Raw genomic sequence first — 16391 nt, forward strand, 5'->3', positions numbered from 1 at the left:
CCAACCCCCTGCAATGCAGGAATCACAGCTAGGAAACCCCTGACAGGTGGCCATCCACCGTTGAATAGCTTTTTGCCACCAGAAAGTTATTCCTAGTGTTTCCTTTCTCGTCAGTTGAATCCATTGGTTCAGGTCCTACCCTCACAATCTTTCTAACACATTGCATTAAAAATGTGGTTTAATTCTGGGTTTGTAAACATTCTAAAAATTGCTCTGTTGATGCCAAGACAGAAAGCTTCTGCCATTGTTCTACCCAAATTGTGGGGGGCAGGAATGGCTGAGAGGGTGTGGTCTGTGCCAGGCCTGCAAAGCAACCCAGTGTTCCCATGCACATATTGCTGAAGGGAGTGAGAAGGGAGCGCATGGCAACTGTGAAGTGTAGTCCAGTGTTATTAATTCTGCATTTGTGTGCACGCTTGGTGGTGGCAATTTTTAAGGGAAATGCAGTGGTGATGGGACTGTGGTGGCGAAGAAGTGTGCATGCACACGAAAGCTCACACCAAGAACAAACTTAGTTGGTCTCTAAGGTGCTACTGGAAGGAATTTGTTTATTTTTTATTATTTTGTTTTGACTATGGCAGACCAACATGGCTACCTACCTGTAACCATGAAGGAGTAGGCTTGGAATACAAGGTTTTTGGAGACCAGGTCTACCCAGGCCTCGCCACTGCTCAGTCAAACAAATCTACCAGAAATAGTAGGCCTGCTCTCTGATGCAAGGTGCTGTTTATTTATTTGGAATATTATACTTTGCACCTCCCCCTGGAAAAACAACCCCACAGGTGCACAGGCTTGCAGCACAGCATGTGTGCAACCATATGATCTACCTGCTGCTTTACAGATCATAATATGTTTGTGCTTGCACTTTCCACAGGCATTAAAGGGCAAATGGTTATATTGGAAAATTGCTTTTTATTTTAGCACCAGTAATGATCAGCCCATTATTGGCAAAATTCACTTCTCGCACATGTTTCCTGGCAACTTTCACCTGCCAAAATGCATGTGAAGCAAATACACCTAGTACAGTGGTTCAAATCATCATATACCTCAGTCATAAATAGTTAATTTTCTTTTTTTTTTCTTTTTTTTGCATTACCTGTTTTCTTCCATGATGCATAGAAGAATATGTGGGAGGATATGATCTTTCTTCATAATCTTCTCGTGTTAAAGAACTCCCAGCATTTAAAAAAGCCTCTAATACATTAAAATTACACATAGCAAGTAATGGCATCCTGTTTGAAGCAGCTCTCCAGAAAGTGCAATTGCATCTGGATATGTTGACTCTGACAGAATGCATAATAAGAACTAGCAATGTCTGACATGTGTTCTTAAGATCACATTAGCTTGTCATTTAACAGCTATTTTAAGTCTCTGCCAAACTGCAGAGAAGTACAGTGCTTTCAGTGTGCACATGTTTCCTATGAGATCTCATTCGTCCAAGATACTATATTCAATTTACTGCTGCTGCAACAACAATAACAATGGATTATAAAACCATTATCATACTAAAGCTGATTTGCATTTTTGAAAAAAGAAGGTGCAAGGTGAAGAAACCACAACACTGTCCAGAGCGACTTTCCCTGAAGAGGGAAACTTCCATAATCATAACTGTTGTCAAGGAGCAGAGTTATGATCTTGGGACTGAGCCAACCAAAATGGAAACCAGAAAACAAATAAGATGGCATTAACATGGCCCTTTGCTGTATGTGCAGTTTGCTGCAATTGTGCTTTTGAGAGTTTGCCTCAAAACATAAACTCTGTCCTCTTTGGTTTGTTTACACTTCAGGTGTAAGTAACTGCCTTTCTCACTTTATGGCACCCTATTTATTAGGCTATTATAACTGCGTCTCTATCAAAATTACAAATAAGCTTTGTTTGTCAGTACATGTTTGAGGAGAAAGGCCAATCCAAGATTGACGTATTTGGCCACAGATACCACACTGGCAGCCAGACTAGCTCGAATGATATCATGCCTGGTAGGCCAGATGTGTTACAATGACATCCTCAAACTTCACACCTGGGATGGCCAGTTCAGTTTCTGTGCCAATTTGGCATGTATTTATTCATACTGTTCCTTTTCCCACATTTAATCCGTTAGTTAAAAAAAAAAGCTGTACAAAAGTTTGTGTTTTAATAAATACTTAAATACATATTTGATGACAAAACATCGTTTTTATTTATATCATTTCTGCACACAGGGAAATCTGAAAGTGACTTACAGATCCTGCAGAATATACACCGCTTACAACAGAGCAAATTCAAGTTTTGTCGAAAAAGTGCTGATCAATTATTATAAAAAGGGCAAATCCTGCTCCACTCAGAGAAAATATGAACACCACAAACAGGCCAGAATCATTCTGCCATATAATCACAGTTAACAACCAAAGGATTTTGTAAAACAGGAATGTTTTAACGAGACGTCTGAAATCTGACAGCACTGTATTTCCCTGGAAATAACATTCCACAAATGGGGAGCCACTACTGAAAATCTCCTTTTTCACATTGCCACCCTCCACACTTCCCCTCAGAAGGGCCTGTGAATACATATTTCTAAATATGAAGGCGCCACTGTGATCAGTAGAGTTGATACATTACCCAAGGCTAGTAAATGAAAGTTGACAATAGTTTTGCTTTCCACCCATTGCATCAGCTCACCTTTTAACCATAAGAGATAGACTACCACTCATTGAAGTGGGAATACTTACACCAGTCATGTCAACAATGTGACAATATGAACATAACCAACCTTCTCTGTTGGCTAGCAAGGCTGCTCTTACACCTTAATAACCGTTAATCTATAGTGTGGTTGTACTGTGTGTTTTGGCAATAAAGCTGTGTGTGAGAGGTAAAACATAACTGCACCTTTTAAAGTCATAACGTCGTATCCAAAGCTGTTATTCCTCTTGAACAACAGACTTCCACTCTCCTCGCCTCTCCCATCCACCCCCCTGTACACCCTGCAAAATTGGTTCCAGAGGGTGGAAGAACTCCATTGGGCAGATTTGGGGGGGGGGGTGCACACTGAAAAAGAGAAAGAGGACGAGGAAGTCCAGTTCTGTGAGCAGCATTTTAATTGTACACATTGGATGCAACACATAGTCTCTGGTCTAGTATTGCAAGACCACATGAAGACCACAGAGCCTAGGGCATGGGCAGCCTTCTGCAACCTGCTGCTGTCAGATATTTTGGCCTGTAACTCCCATCAGCCCCAGGCAGCATGACCAGTGGTCTGCAAGCTGTAAGAAGGTAGGCAAAGGCTGCTCCAGACAGCAGTCCGGGTTTCAAGTGTACTTTACTGCAGAAACCAACTTAACATAAAAAAACCTAAAACAAAACGTTAAAATCACATTTTGTTTTTCAGGATCCTCAACCCCACCTACCCTGGTGTAAAAAGTAATTTGTATTTTGAAAAACAAAACTAATTTCAAAAACAAAACAAAATGTAACATTGCAAAATATACCTCCTTTGAAAATATTTTCTCATTGGGAGCAGAAATGTGGAGAATATGTGGGTTAAAATGTGGAAGGGAAGCTGGAGGGGGCAGATATTATTCTGCTTTTATGATCCTCTGATCAGACAGCATCATAGTCAGAGGGAAACAGTAGTATAAACTTAGTTCCTGTAAACAGTTTAGGTAGTTTCACTGCCCTTAACCTTTTGGTTGGTGTAGGGGTGAGGATTTAGGAGAGAACATTCTCCATGGCAGCCACTGGGTTTTGGAATTTCCTTCCCACAGAGATTGTCTGGAACCTCATTGCATAGCTTCCACCATATGCTGAAGATGCATCTCTTTGCCTTGCCCTTTGACACTTGAGACACAGACATAGATCTGTATTTTAGGACCCATTCTAGTTGTAATGGTTGTTGTTGTTGTTCAGTCGTTCAGTCGTGTCCGACTCTTCGTGACCCCATGAAGGGTCATTTGTCAATTGTAATGGTAATTTGCCTTAAACTCTTTTTAATGCTGTTTTTTATATTGCTGTAACTCTCTGTAGGACCTTCTGGTGAAGAGTGGGTAATAAATATAACAACAACAACAACAACAACAACAGTTTTGTTGCCTCAAAGGAAAGTCTTTTATCAGCTTTCCTTTTCTATAAGGGTTTTTCAAGTTGCTACCATTAGATCCAACCTGACAACAAACTTGTCCTATTCTTTAAAGTTTTTACACATACGTTAAGACATCTTTGGATCACTTGTTTTTCCCTCGGCTTTGAGGTGTAATGTTTGGAGACATTCTCGCAACAGAGCAACTTGTTCCCACAAGAGCAAAGAAAGATGTTCTTTCTTTCTGCCACTCCTCTTTGGCTAATAATAAAGTCTTTTAATATTAGCCCTGTACAATATTTAGTCATCACTGCTGCATGCCAATCTGCTGCTGCTGCTGCTGCAGTTACAAGTCAAACTAGACTCTTCCTGTAGTTCTCAACTCACAGGCAGGTTCTTCCTCACTCCTTTGGGGTCCCAGGCTATGTCCTTCAGCTGGTGGCTCTGGCCCAGTTCAGCTACATACCTACGGGAAGGTGGGGGCAAATACATTCCAGTTATCCAGGATTGCAAGCTCTTTCTGCCCCCTGAATTTTCAGGCCTCAACTGTAGCCACGAGTGTCTTTGCACAATTTAAAATGTTGTGTCAGCTGCATTCCTTTCTGGAATATTCTGATCTGGCAACCGTGATCCGTGCCTTAATTCCCCTCTTGCTTGAAAGATGTGTTACATAGGCTGCCTTTTCAAGACCTTTGGAAACTTCTGGTTGCCCACAATACAGCAGCCAGTACAATATAGGGGTTGTGTGTCGAACACATTGGGGGCCAACTTGCTTCCAAAGTGCTGTTTGTTACCTATACAACCTGAAAGACCACCTTCCTGTATATAATCCTGCCTGAGAACCGAAATCTTCCAAAGAGAACCCCTTCTCCTGTCCCATTAGCTATTCACAACATGACAATGCTCAGAAGAGCCTTTTCTGTGGTGGGCTCCAGGCTCTGGAACTCCCACCTCTGGAAATCCAGGTGACTCCTTCATTGCTTGTGTTTAGGAGGGTAGTTACAACTTCTCTTTGCAACCAGGCTTTTTTACTGTCCTATATATTGGGCTACTGTGAGTTTCACCATTTTCTGTTATTTGATTACATTCTGTAGGGCTTTACTGATCTTCTTGGTGAAAAATGGTGAGATGCAATTTCCAGTCTTGTCGCTCCCCATCTTCAGGGGAATTGGACATGGGTTTAGTGGATCTATCTGTGTTGGAGAACAATGTGCTTTCTGAACCAGACTGTAACATCAGTGCCTCCTCAGAAGTTCCAGTGGCAGAGGAGCCCATGAAGCCAGTGTCTCTCCACCTGGTAAGGGCATATTACTGTCTTTAGACTCTGAGGGCCCTAGCTCTGGGGACACAGTAAAACTACAGTCGTCACCCCCATCCCACCCCCACCCCCCGTGTAGTCCACAGCTTCCTAAAACAGACTGGGCCTCTTTAAGAATAGAGGTTCTGCTCAAGAGGAGCAGGGCTTGCTGCTGAAAGGAAGTTGCCACCCTACTGAAGCGAAATGTTGACGCAACAGTCGTCTGCCTTCCAGTTTAGGGTCCACTTGGAACTATCCAAGGTGCTACCCAGATTGCTTCCTTGCCTTTCAGACTTTGACCTCTCATTTGGCTGACCTTGCTTAGGCGGACTTGACCTTTGCTTGATCTGACTTCACTTCCTGGATATGGAACTGGTATGTATGAGACCTGGTGCAATTTCCCACTTGCACTAGAAACCTGTCCCCTGCCCAACAGCTGTCTGGGACAGACCCATCTGAGGATCCATTTCACATATTTATGCCATCATTCTGAATATTAAACAGCCATTTTTATCAAAATAAGCTAAGAGCATGCAGAGAGAGAGAGAGAGAGAGAGAGAGAGAGAGAGAGAGAACCCCACCATTGTTACTATAAAATTCTGATTTACAGGAATGAAAAATCAGCTAAATTTGCAGACTTTGAGCTTACTGGGAATTGTGCATTAATTGGGATTATATTGTAATAAGAGTATTACGCTGTTCATATAATATTATAATTGCTGGAAGTCCACATGAAATTCACAAAGAATTTCAATCTCATTGTCAACTAATACATTTTTTGTTTTAAAAACCTTCCAACAAAAAGTGCTAATTTGGGTTTAAATTCCAGTGTATGTGATTCTTATGGAAAATGCACTAGTTTTTGCCTTGCTGATCTCACCTTATCAAACCTCTGCAGATGATAAACTGATACAGCTTTCCAAACTGCTCCTTAGTAGGGATGACACCAAGATGCCCATGATAATTACTTACAAACCACATTTATATGCCACTCAATAATAGTGTTATTTAGTTACAGGTAGGTAGCCGTGTTGGTCTGCCATAGTCGAAACAAAATAAAAAATAAAAATATTCCTCCCAGTAGCACCTTAGAGACCAACCATGTTTGTTCTTGGTATGAGCTTTTGTGTACATATATGCACACAAAAGCTCATACCAAGAACAAACTTAGTTGGTCTCTAAGGTGCTACTGGAAGGAGTGTTATCTAGGTGGCTTAAAATATCAATATTAAAATATAACAATCAGCTATAAAAGCACTAGATTTAAACATAATTTTAAAATACTGAAATATTAAAAAGGTATTTGAAAGGGCCTGGCACTGAAATGAACCCAAACAGGTGCCAGGCAGGCTTCTCTGGAGAGAGCATTCCATAATTGGACTGCCACCAACAAAAAGGCTTTCTCCCTAATAGCCATGAGCTCCATCTCCTTTGGTCAGAGCACCTGGAGAAGTACCTCTGAAGAACTCAAGGTTCAGGTACGCATCAACGGGAAGAGGCAACCTTTCAGCTACTGTACATTCTTTACTGCATTGGCAGGATTGTGTGCATTCTGAGATATACCACCCCCTTTATAAAGTATGTTTCTCACTCTTCTGGTACTAGGTCTAAACATTGTTTTGGAGCCAGAAGGTCATACAGTACTTTATTTGCATTTTTGTTTCTAATAATGTAATTGCCATATCATTTTCATTGACATGGGTATTAACGCATCTGGACAACATGCTGCACTCTTTCAACATGTTGCGTTGCAAGAAGTCAAATGTGAACATTGAACTCTGCTCTACAAAAGTCTTTATATATGAACTCAAAAATCACAGTGGAGTTGAAATGAACTACATTTTTCTTACCAATTATTTTTTTAACCTTTAATGTTGTTGCCCTCACATTTTCAGCATTAGCTTTCTGAGCGCAAGAATCTGAAGCACACTTTCCCCTTTAAAAATGCGAGATACATACATTTTTAAACATCCTTACAAGGCCTGTGGATTGTGCAGAAGGAACTCTCATTACTGAACAAATTGTCTGCCGTAAGTGTAGACCTGTGCTAACTCATCGGAAACAATTGCCTAATTTCCCAATCCAGAAACCCATATCCCATCCTTATGCAAAACTGAAACATTTCTGCGAACAGGGAAGCCCTTTCACTGAAGAAGATTTACTGCAAATGCAGCATTTCTCCTTCCTTGAAAGTGAATGGGAGGCAAAGTAGAGCCAAGTAGGCATTGGAGCGACCACATCTACATGTTACATTTTTCTAATGAATGTAACAATGTAATACTCTCTCTTTTTGTTTTTAAGAACATGTGTGCACAAAATCAATGAATATTTAGTCAACAGTCATGCTGAGTCAAGAATGAATTACCTATTGAAGAGTGCATGTTCTTCATTATTGTAAAATCAGTCTATCATGTAATAAACATTCTGAAAGGATGCAAGAGATATGGAAATAAAACAAACTGACTATGTGTGTAACTTCAAAGCCTATTGCTTTCAAACAGACTTAGTCATATTAAACTGCTACAAAATTGACAGATCCTTGAACCCAGAATCTGCATTGTTTATTTGGGAGTTCAGCTGGGTGCTGACAAACTATTTCAGCTCTGCAAACCAGTATTAAACCAAAATATAAAACTAAATGTGGTGGACTGTTCTAACATAACCTGGTAAACAAGTGTTCCATCAAAATTGGAAGATTTTTAACTGGTAAACTGGAAACTGGAAACGCCAAACTGGTAAACTGGAAACGCCAAATGATAGATTATTTGAAACTTTCTAAATTTTACTGATTTTTTTTCAAGCAGCTTTTCACCTTTCCTCACCAACATCCTGAGACAGACAAGAACCTCTTCATTAACAAGTACTAAGGTCACAAATCCACAGGCTGTGAATTGTGTGTCCTACACAATTTTCCCTTTGTATTTTTCTGACACTATGGTGTTCACACTTCATCCTTGATAGTAGTTTATGAAGTCTATTAACAAGCAAAGCTTGTAATATATATGCATATAGCAACAAATCAAACAGTACTTTTAGAATTAATGTAAACAGAATGCTGAATTCACTTGCAGATCATGTGAAGAATACATTTTGAAAACCTATAATCAAGTATACTTTCAAACAAGTTTTTCATTCATCAGTTAGATTAGTTATAATTGTATGTCACTTTTTTCTTACACACACACACACAATTTTGATGTTAGCAACTAATGAAGAACTACTGAAAAGAATATCATTATTTTCTCTGGAGAAAATTTCATTGCATCAGCTTTTTGTCTTCACATTAGGTTTTACAACTTCCTGTGTACAGAGTATTATCCTGGCAGCTTCCCATGATAAGTTAAGAGAGCTGTAACAACATCCCATCGTTGTTTTTATTTAATGTCTTTATGATTTTCAGTTAAGCACAAGGGGGAAAGCATCTGACACCTCACAATTTCCTTCATATTTATTTATACTGTATATCCTACCCAGTTATTCATTTCTCAGTCTTCTTCCACACAAGATTTGTTTAGGATGGACATGCACATTCATTTTCTGCTTATCTATCCAAATATGTGCCATTATACACCCACACAAGCATAAGGCAAGCAAAGTAAAGTAAGTAGACATTAACATTGATGGGAACAGACCCCCTTTTTGTACAGGTAACCAGGGGCTGGTTCATGCAAACACTCCCCTACATTCCTCTATTTGTGATGGGATTGGGCAGAAGACCAGCTTATATCTTCCCCATCATGCATATGCTTATACGTTCCGTATGTATAATAATAATAATAATAATAATAATAATAATAATAATAATAATAATAATTTATTTGTACCCCGCCCATCCGGCTGGGTTTCCCCATCCACTCTGGGCAGCTTCCAACAAAGATTAAAATACATTAAAATGTCACACATTAAAAACTTCCCTAAACATCCAACCTTCTTGTCCTTACCCCTTAAAAATGGGTGAAAGGATGGCAGGAAGAGAGCATCAAACGCTATATCATTGACACAAAATAAAAGTGAGTCACGTACTAGGCCGTACACACACACACACACGTTATGCCACTTAATGAAATCGGTCAGCAGTTTACATAAAAACAAAAAAAATACAACTTTTAATAAACTCTCTCAAAAACTAGAAGAAACTGAGCCAAAAACACAACACAACCGTATATTGCAAATAAAATGGAACAGTACGGAAATAAGTAAAATTAAAATAAAGAGTAAGAAACCAGAAAAGCTGGATACATTCAAATTTTTAAGAAGCATTTAAAGGTCTTTACTGTCCCTCCCTCACAAATTACCTTAGGTAATTTTGTAAGGCCGCTGCTATCGCTGATAGAAGGCTCACTTGCACGGTGTCACCAAGTAACAATCGCTGGCCTTGATGCCCTACTGTTCGTTCAAGGTTTTCATCTTGCAATTGCATAATCAACCTCCAAACGGATAAGCCAGATTTGTTTATCTTTGTAAAGCAGGGAAAATGCACCATACATAAGAAGAAACATAAGGAACAGATTTTCTCAGGAGGAAAAATGCATTTGTTTTCATTGTATTTTTGCATCTCATTGTTGCTACCTTGAGTGCAAGGAGGTGTGGGGGAAAGAGAACGATAAATGTAGGCAAGTAAAATAATGACAAAAACAAAACAAAAAAAATCATCCTGACCAAACAAATGCCATACCTTTAACCACAGCATATTTATACCTTAAACGTATGCAAACATTTACATGTCTGTGGTTGGTTACCACATAGTCCTCTCTCCCTGTAACAGTTGCTATTTTTTGCGTAAGATTGTGACTGTCCCAGTGAGCTAATGGGAAAGGATCTGAACTTGAGTTCCCCCCCCCTCCATCTCAGACATGCCAACCACTACCCCACAACGGCTTTCTAACTATTAAATGAGCTCCAACGTCGATCGCATCAAGTTCTTCACTCTTATCAGTTTTCTGTTGACAGCGATATACTCATTTCTACAGCAGTGGCCTTTTCACAATTCACAGCACACAGTGCTTGACAAAAACGTAAGACAGATAAATTAATACAGCCAATTAAAAAAAGGCAACATAGAGAAAGCAATCGCAAAGTTGTCCTAACTGCTCCTTACTGTTACTTTAAAGCAACCTCCTGTATTCCCCAGTGGGGAGGCAATCCCCCTTGCCCTTGAACTTGAGTAATCAAGAGGACCAACCTGTCTTTAGTACCTTCTCTGCTGCTGTTGCAAGGGAACCAAGTTGCAAGGGAAGTTCAGTTTTACAAGAGCAGCAAGTCAGAAGGAAAATAACAACCAGTCAGAAGCCTTCACATACCCAGGCTGCGAAATTCCTACCCGGAGCTTAAACAACCCAGACAACATTAAACATTTTCAAGTCCTGCGGATCTGCATGAGACAGAGCAGCATGTGAGACAATTTTTTTTAAAAAAACAAAAAAACCATTGCTTAATTTTGGCAGCTCATACCCACAGCAAGGAAGCCCAAGGCATTTCAATGGCGTTTGCTTCCATCTGAGGCATTCTTCAGGTAATATCCACAAGATTTGTTTCTCTCTCTCCCCCCCCCCCCACCATCCTCCCAAAGAGAAGACTGACCTCCTAGGGAATCTGGCTGAAGTCTTTCCCCCTCCTGCCTGCAGCTCCCATTTATTTCATTCTTTATTTATTTATGAACGACGCGCCTGCCTGCCTCCCGCCTCCTGCCACACAAACCCTCCACGGAGAGACACAAAGATCAGGACCATCAGCTCTGCCATCAGGCAACCAGGACGACTCGGCGTGGAGTGACAATTGCAGACAAGAAGCACCACGAAAGGGGGAGCGAGGGAGGAGGGCTCTCCACCCTCGCCCTTGACATATCAGATAAATGGATAGAGATATGAGCGGGTGGCCAGGGAAGTTTCCAGCCCACCCACCCCCCCCAGCAACCTGCGCGTTACATTGTCTCAGATTCCGCAACAACTGAGGACGGGGAGAATTGAAACGATCTCCATGTAGCTGAGGAGACGCAGCCAAAGCTGCCACCACCATCCCAGAGAACTGCAGTCAACCCCAATCCTTTTCCTGCGGATCCCGCCCGCGGCGGGGGGTGGGTGGGTGGGTGCATGTGTGTTTCAAGGAGGCAGATCCATTTCCCACCCCTTAAAATGGGAATGTTTTAAAAGAAGTGAGAGGAGGCAGAAGAGGGGCACCCGAAGTGCAGGAGGAGGACGTGGCAGCCTCTGCCCAGCGCGGCGCTACCTCAGGGCGTCGAGGAGATGAAGCGTCTCTCCTCCTGCCACCCCCCGGCCTCTCTCTCTCTCTCTCTCTTTAGAGGGTAAGAGCGGGTCCTCCTGGCGTTTTCCTCGCTCCTTCCGCGACCAAGCAAAAGTGGCGCCAGCAGCTCTGGGCTTTTGCAGCCCGCGCGGCGGGGGATTCCCTTCCTTGGCTGCGCCCGAGTCCACACTGGCCCGCCTGGCCGCTCCTCTCCCGGGGGAAGCCCAGCCCAGCAGCGCGGGCTCGTTCTCTCTCTCCCTCAGTCGCCTCGCTCGGGACCCCCGCCACCGCTCGCCCTCTCTCGCCCGCGTGTGAGGAAACACCCCCCAGCCCCGGCCGCCCCTCCTTCCCTCAGGAAGACGCTAGGCGACGGGGCCGCCGAGAGCGGGAGAGCGGGCTCGCCGACAAGCCGGACTCCCGCCCCCCAACACACACACCCCGCCCGCCCGGTTCATAGACCTAGGAGCTCCCGCCCGCCCCGTAGGGACCCTTCCTCCTTTGGCCAGACGTCGTGTGGAAGCGCTTTCCCCTCGATAACCACCGTCCGCCGCCGCCGCCCCCCCCCCCGCCCTCATATCCCTCTCGCGCGCTCTCCATGCCTTCTCTGGAGAAAGTGAGAGCGGGCACCGAGCTTTAAATCTTCGCCTCGGCCACCCGCCCATGAAGACCCCCACGGGGCTAGCGGCGAGCTAGGAACAAAATAACCTTAATAATAAAAAACGCCTTCCTCAGCTAGCAGCCAGCCAAGCCCTCCCCTCCCCGAGGAAAGGACAATAGCTCTCCCCCCGCTAGTGCCGCCGCCGCCACCACCACCACCACCCGCAGCCCCTTGACACTAGAGCCCCGATGTGGGGGGGGGAGCCCATTGTGTGCGCCCGGGCTCGACAATTTACAAAACAAAACAACGCACACACATACAAAAAAAAAAATACAAGAGAGGGAAATGGGGAGAGTGGCTCCTCCTCCTCTTCTCCAAAAAGGCCTGTTGGAAAACTGCACGGAGGAGCAGCAGCAGCAGCTCCTGCGAGCCCCGCCACCATCTCTCGCTCGCTCTCGCTCTCTCGTGCCCTAGCGAGCCGAAGAGGCGAAAGGCCCCCGAGCGAGAGGAGGGGGATCTGTGTGCCCCAGAGCAGGGGGGGGGGGTGGAAAGGCCCGATCGCTTTGTGTTACCTGCCGTGAAACCAGTCCTTGCAGGCGTCGCACTCGATCATGAAGCGGGTTACGTCGTAGGGCAGCCTACAGATGCAATAGACGGGCACCGTCGCCATGTTAGCTCCCTTCAAAACAACACTGGACTCCCAAGGCAAGCGAGCTCTGCGTGCGCGTATGCGAGAGAGAGGAGGGAGAGAGAGAGAGGGAGAGAGGCAGGCAGAACCGAGGCAGAGCGGGCGGGCGGGCAGGCAGGCAGGCAGGGCGTCTCGCTGCAGCTTCCTCGCTGCTAAGGTAGATCCTCTCCTGATCCTCTCCTCCGTTGCCGAAGGGAAGCTGATCCGCCAGGCCTAGAGACGGCGGGAGAGGTCGCCGAGGATCGGGGCGAGAGAAAAAGCCAAAACAAAACCCGGAGATTTCAAGAAGCGATCCTCAAGGGCGAGCTTGCAATGTCAGGAAAAATAACCAAGGGTTCCCGAAAGTTTGGCTGCATGGCTCCTCTGTCTGGCGCGGACTCCAAAGCGCACTGGAAGCTCTCTCTCTCCCTCTTCTCCCCCCCCCCCGATTTTTTTTTTTTTTTTTTGGTGGTGTTGGTGGTGGTAGTTGTGGTTGCTAAATGATCATTATTCCAAATGTTGGACGAAATGCATTCTATTGCATGCCCCCTGGTGACAGTACAGTACCGAGGCTTTTCATAAACACTCCGAAATGTAGCCCTTTCCTTGTAATGTCCTTACGTCAGCTTGCAACATTGTAATATTTCCTCTGATGGGGCTGGGGAGGGAGGCTGCAGAAAAGGGGAGGCGAATATGTGAAAACTCCCAAGCTTGGCACCGTGCAAAATTGTTTGGTTTTTTTTTTTTTTTAAGGGAAGAAAGAAAAAAAAAGAGCGGGTAGTGGGAAAGGAAGAGAGCCAGTCTCAGAGCTGGAAAATAAACAGGGAGGCGTGCAAAGCGGAGACGATTGAAGGAGGGAGATTTTAAAAAATTACAAACGTTTCAGTGAGGGATATTTGGAAGGGGGGGAGGGATGAAAGAAAGCTCGCTGAAAGGGGAGGAGGAGAGGAAGAGCGAAAGGGTCTTTTAAAAAAACAACAACACAATATTACAGAAACTTTGAAAAAATACTATCGGCGCATTCGGGGGCTCTCGTCAACCCTTCTCCCAAAATTTGTGGGTTGGAAAGGAGACAGCAACATCTACTGCTAATATGAGGTGAAGGAATCAGTAGGTCTCCACCCCCACCCCCCCAAAAAAATGTTTTTTGCTTCCCGTGGCTGCCCAAGGCTGGAAGGAATTCGGATATAGGAACTTGGAGGACCGAGTTCAAACTAGAAAGCTCCTAACCTCAGCCCTGTTTTTTCATGTGATTCTGCAACAGAGGGAGATATTAAGTGGGGTGGGGTGGGGGGAGCTGGGAGGAATAAACTCGGGCGGGGGAACAGACCCAGCCTTCTTCTAAGGCTACATATATTTACAACCGAAAGTGCGAGCCTGATTTTAAAAATAATTTTTTTAAAAAGTTAATAAAGCTGGAGAGTCGAACAGAGGAAGTGGCGGTTCCGGTTCTTGTCTTTCCGGTGTATGGCGCTCCACGACTTCGCTTTAACGCTTAAAAATTTGTAGAACTTTCCTCGTGCGGTACATTTCAGAAAGGATCTTTTGTAACTACTGTAAACAGCTCTGTTCTTCGGGAGGCCCCCTTCGATTCAGTCCCAACTACTTGTTTCCGGATCAAAAGTTTTTTTTAAAAAATAAAATAAATAAATACCACGTGTCATTTTTGCACTTCAGCAATTCACTTCGCTGTTGTAGCCACATGTTTGATTATATTACGGTTATGGTATTTTTCTGCAGCGGGGGCCGGATGGGAGGGGAGAGTCCTAAGGCCCCCCCCCTTAATTCCAAGATTGGGCACGATCCTGATCCTTCCAAGTAGATGTAGCTCATCATTGGACTCCCAAGAGTGGACATCCACATGCCCTTGGGAAACTGGCCATCAAGGCATAAGGAGAGCTCTCCTGTTGCTATCTCATGCCAGCCGCGGGGAAGGTTTGGAGTGTCAACTTCAGAATATTATTACTATGAACAATTTGTATACCACCTTCCTCAAAAGACCACACGGCTGTTTACAACACGGAACATAATAAACAATATAATATAAATACATAGTGCAATATCCAGACAGTACGAAAAAGTAAGAACACTTACATAACTACAATTCAAATCGTAAGCAATATGTAGTAACAGATAACGGTAGTTAATACATAACAAACAATACATGCTAGGCAACATATCGAATCCTGCACAATATCCAGGAATATAATTAAGGCATGAGTTGGTTGCTCTTTCCATGCATATGTGTGCCTTTTAAAATTACAACAAAAGGTGCTGTCCACATTTTGTGTGCATGTCCACAACTAGACCTCAGGTATCCCAAACCTAGGTGGGCAAGGAAACACTAAGCGAAGGAAGGTGATCTCTCTCATTGTTTCCCATCCACACTAGTGGGCCATAGTTGATGGGATGGATTAGCACTGTGTGCAGTTGTCACCTTCCTTCACTTAGTGCTTTCCTGCCAACCGCAGGTTTGGGAAACCTCAGATCTAGCTGTGGGCATGCACACAAATTGTGGACAGCATTTGTTTTATTTTTAAAAATTGAAATATAAAGTTTCCAGTATAAAAATTTTGCACAAAAGTGTAGCTAAAATAGTGTGTGTGTGTGTGTGTGTTTTGCTTCAAGTCAGGAAACCTGAGGTGTTGGTGGGTATTTGTTTACCTATGCCTGCAAAACATTTTTTAAAAAGTACAAGCTTTCCAATATCCCAGGTTTGTACAGTTAAATGAATGAATAAATAAATAAATTGTGTGTCCTCCAAGCCTAAGATTTGGAGTCACTCACATGAGAGACTCCCATTTCTTTCCTTTCCTTTTTGCTTTCCTGTCTCCTGTACCTGATAGGGTAAGGGTTTTTTTGTTTTTTGTTTTTGTTTTTTATTAATGCAGCTGAATTATGTAAGAGGTGTTCTGTGTAAAATAGCTGTTTTTGAAAACAAAACTACCAAGAACATGTAATCAGCAACTACTGTTAGAAAAAGACAGGTTGGGGTGCAGCTATAGATGGCACCCAGCAAAATGTCACCATACATGTAAAAATACTCATCCTCTCAATATGCTTCAATATGTCCTCAGTTTGTCAATTAGGAAAACCTGAATTTAGTAGGGGGGGGTTCAGGCTGCTACTTGGGTGACATTGTGGAAGAGGATGTCATTGTGGAAACCGCTAACTAAAATAATAATAATAATAATAATAATAATAATAATAATAATAATGTATTATTTATACCCCGCCCATCTGGCTGGGTTTCCCCAGCCACTCTGGGAGGCTTCCAACAGAACATTAAAATACAATAATCTATTAAACATTAAAAGCCTCCCTAAACAGGGTTGCCTTCAGATGTCTTCTAAAGGTCTGGTAGTTGTTTTTTTCTTTGACATCTGGTGGGAGGGTATTCCACAGGGTGGGTGCCACTACCAAGAAGGCCCTCTGCCTGGTTCCCTGTAACTTGGCTTCTCATAGTGAGGGAACCGCCAGAAGGCCCTCGGCACTGGACCTCAGTGTCTGGGCAGAATGATGGGGGTGGAGACGCTCCTTC

At 43.5% G+C, this 16391-nt stretch overlaps 1 protein-coding gene across 2 annotated transcripts in view; it reads right to left on the minus strand.

Annotated features, from left to right (window-relative positions):
* The window catches only part of PHF2 (PHD finger protein 2), a 111373-nt gene extending 98071 nt beyond the window's left edge, over positions 1–13302 (minus strand). Inside the window, exon 1 of one of the 2 annotated variants that reach the window (XM_033140868.1) lies at positions 12756–13302. In XM_033140868.1, coding sequence (XP_032996759.1) covers positions 12756–12853 — 98 coding nt within the window. In that variant the 5' untranslated portion in view covers positions 12854–13302. The remainder of the gene's footprint in view (positions 1–12755) is intronic. The other variant, XM_033140867.1, reaches the window with a different exon arrangement.
* Between the last annotated feature and the right edge of the window lie 3089 nt (positions 13303–16391).

This window comes from Lacerta agilis, chromosome 2 (genome assembly GCF_009819535.1).
Source record: "Lacerta agilis isolate rLacAgi1 chromosome 2, rLacAgi1.pri, whole genome shotgun sequence".
Lineage (NCBI taxonomy): Eukaryota > Metazoa > Chordata > Lepidosauria > Squamata > Lacertidae > Lacerta > Lacerta agilis.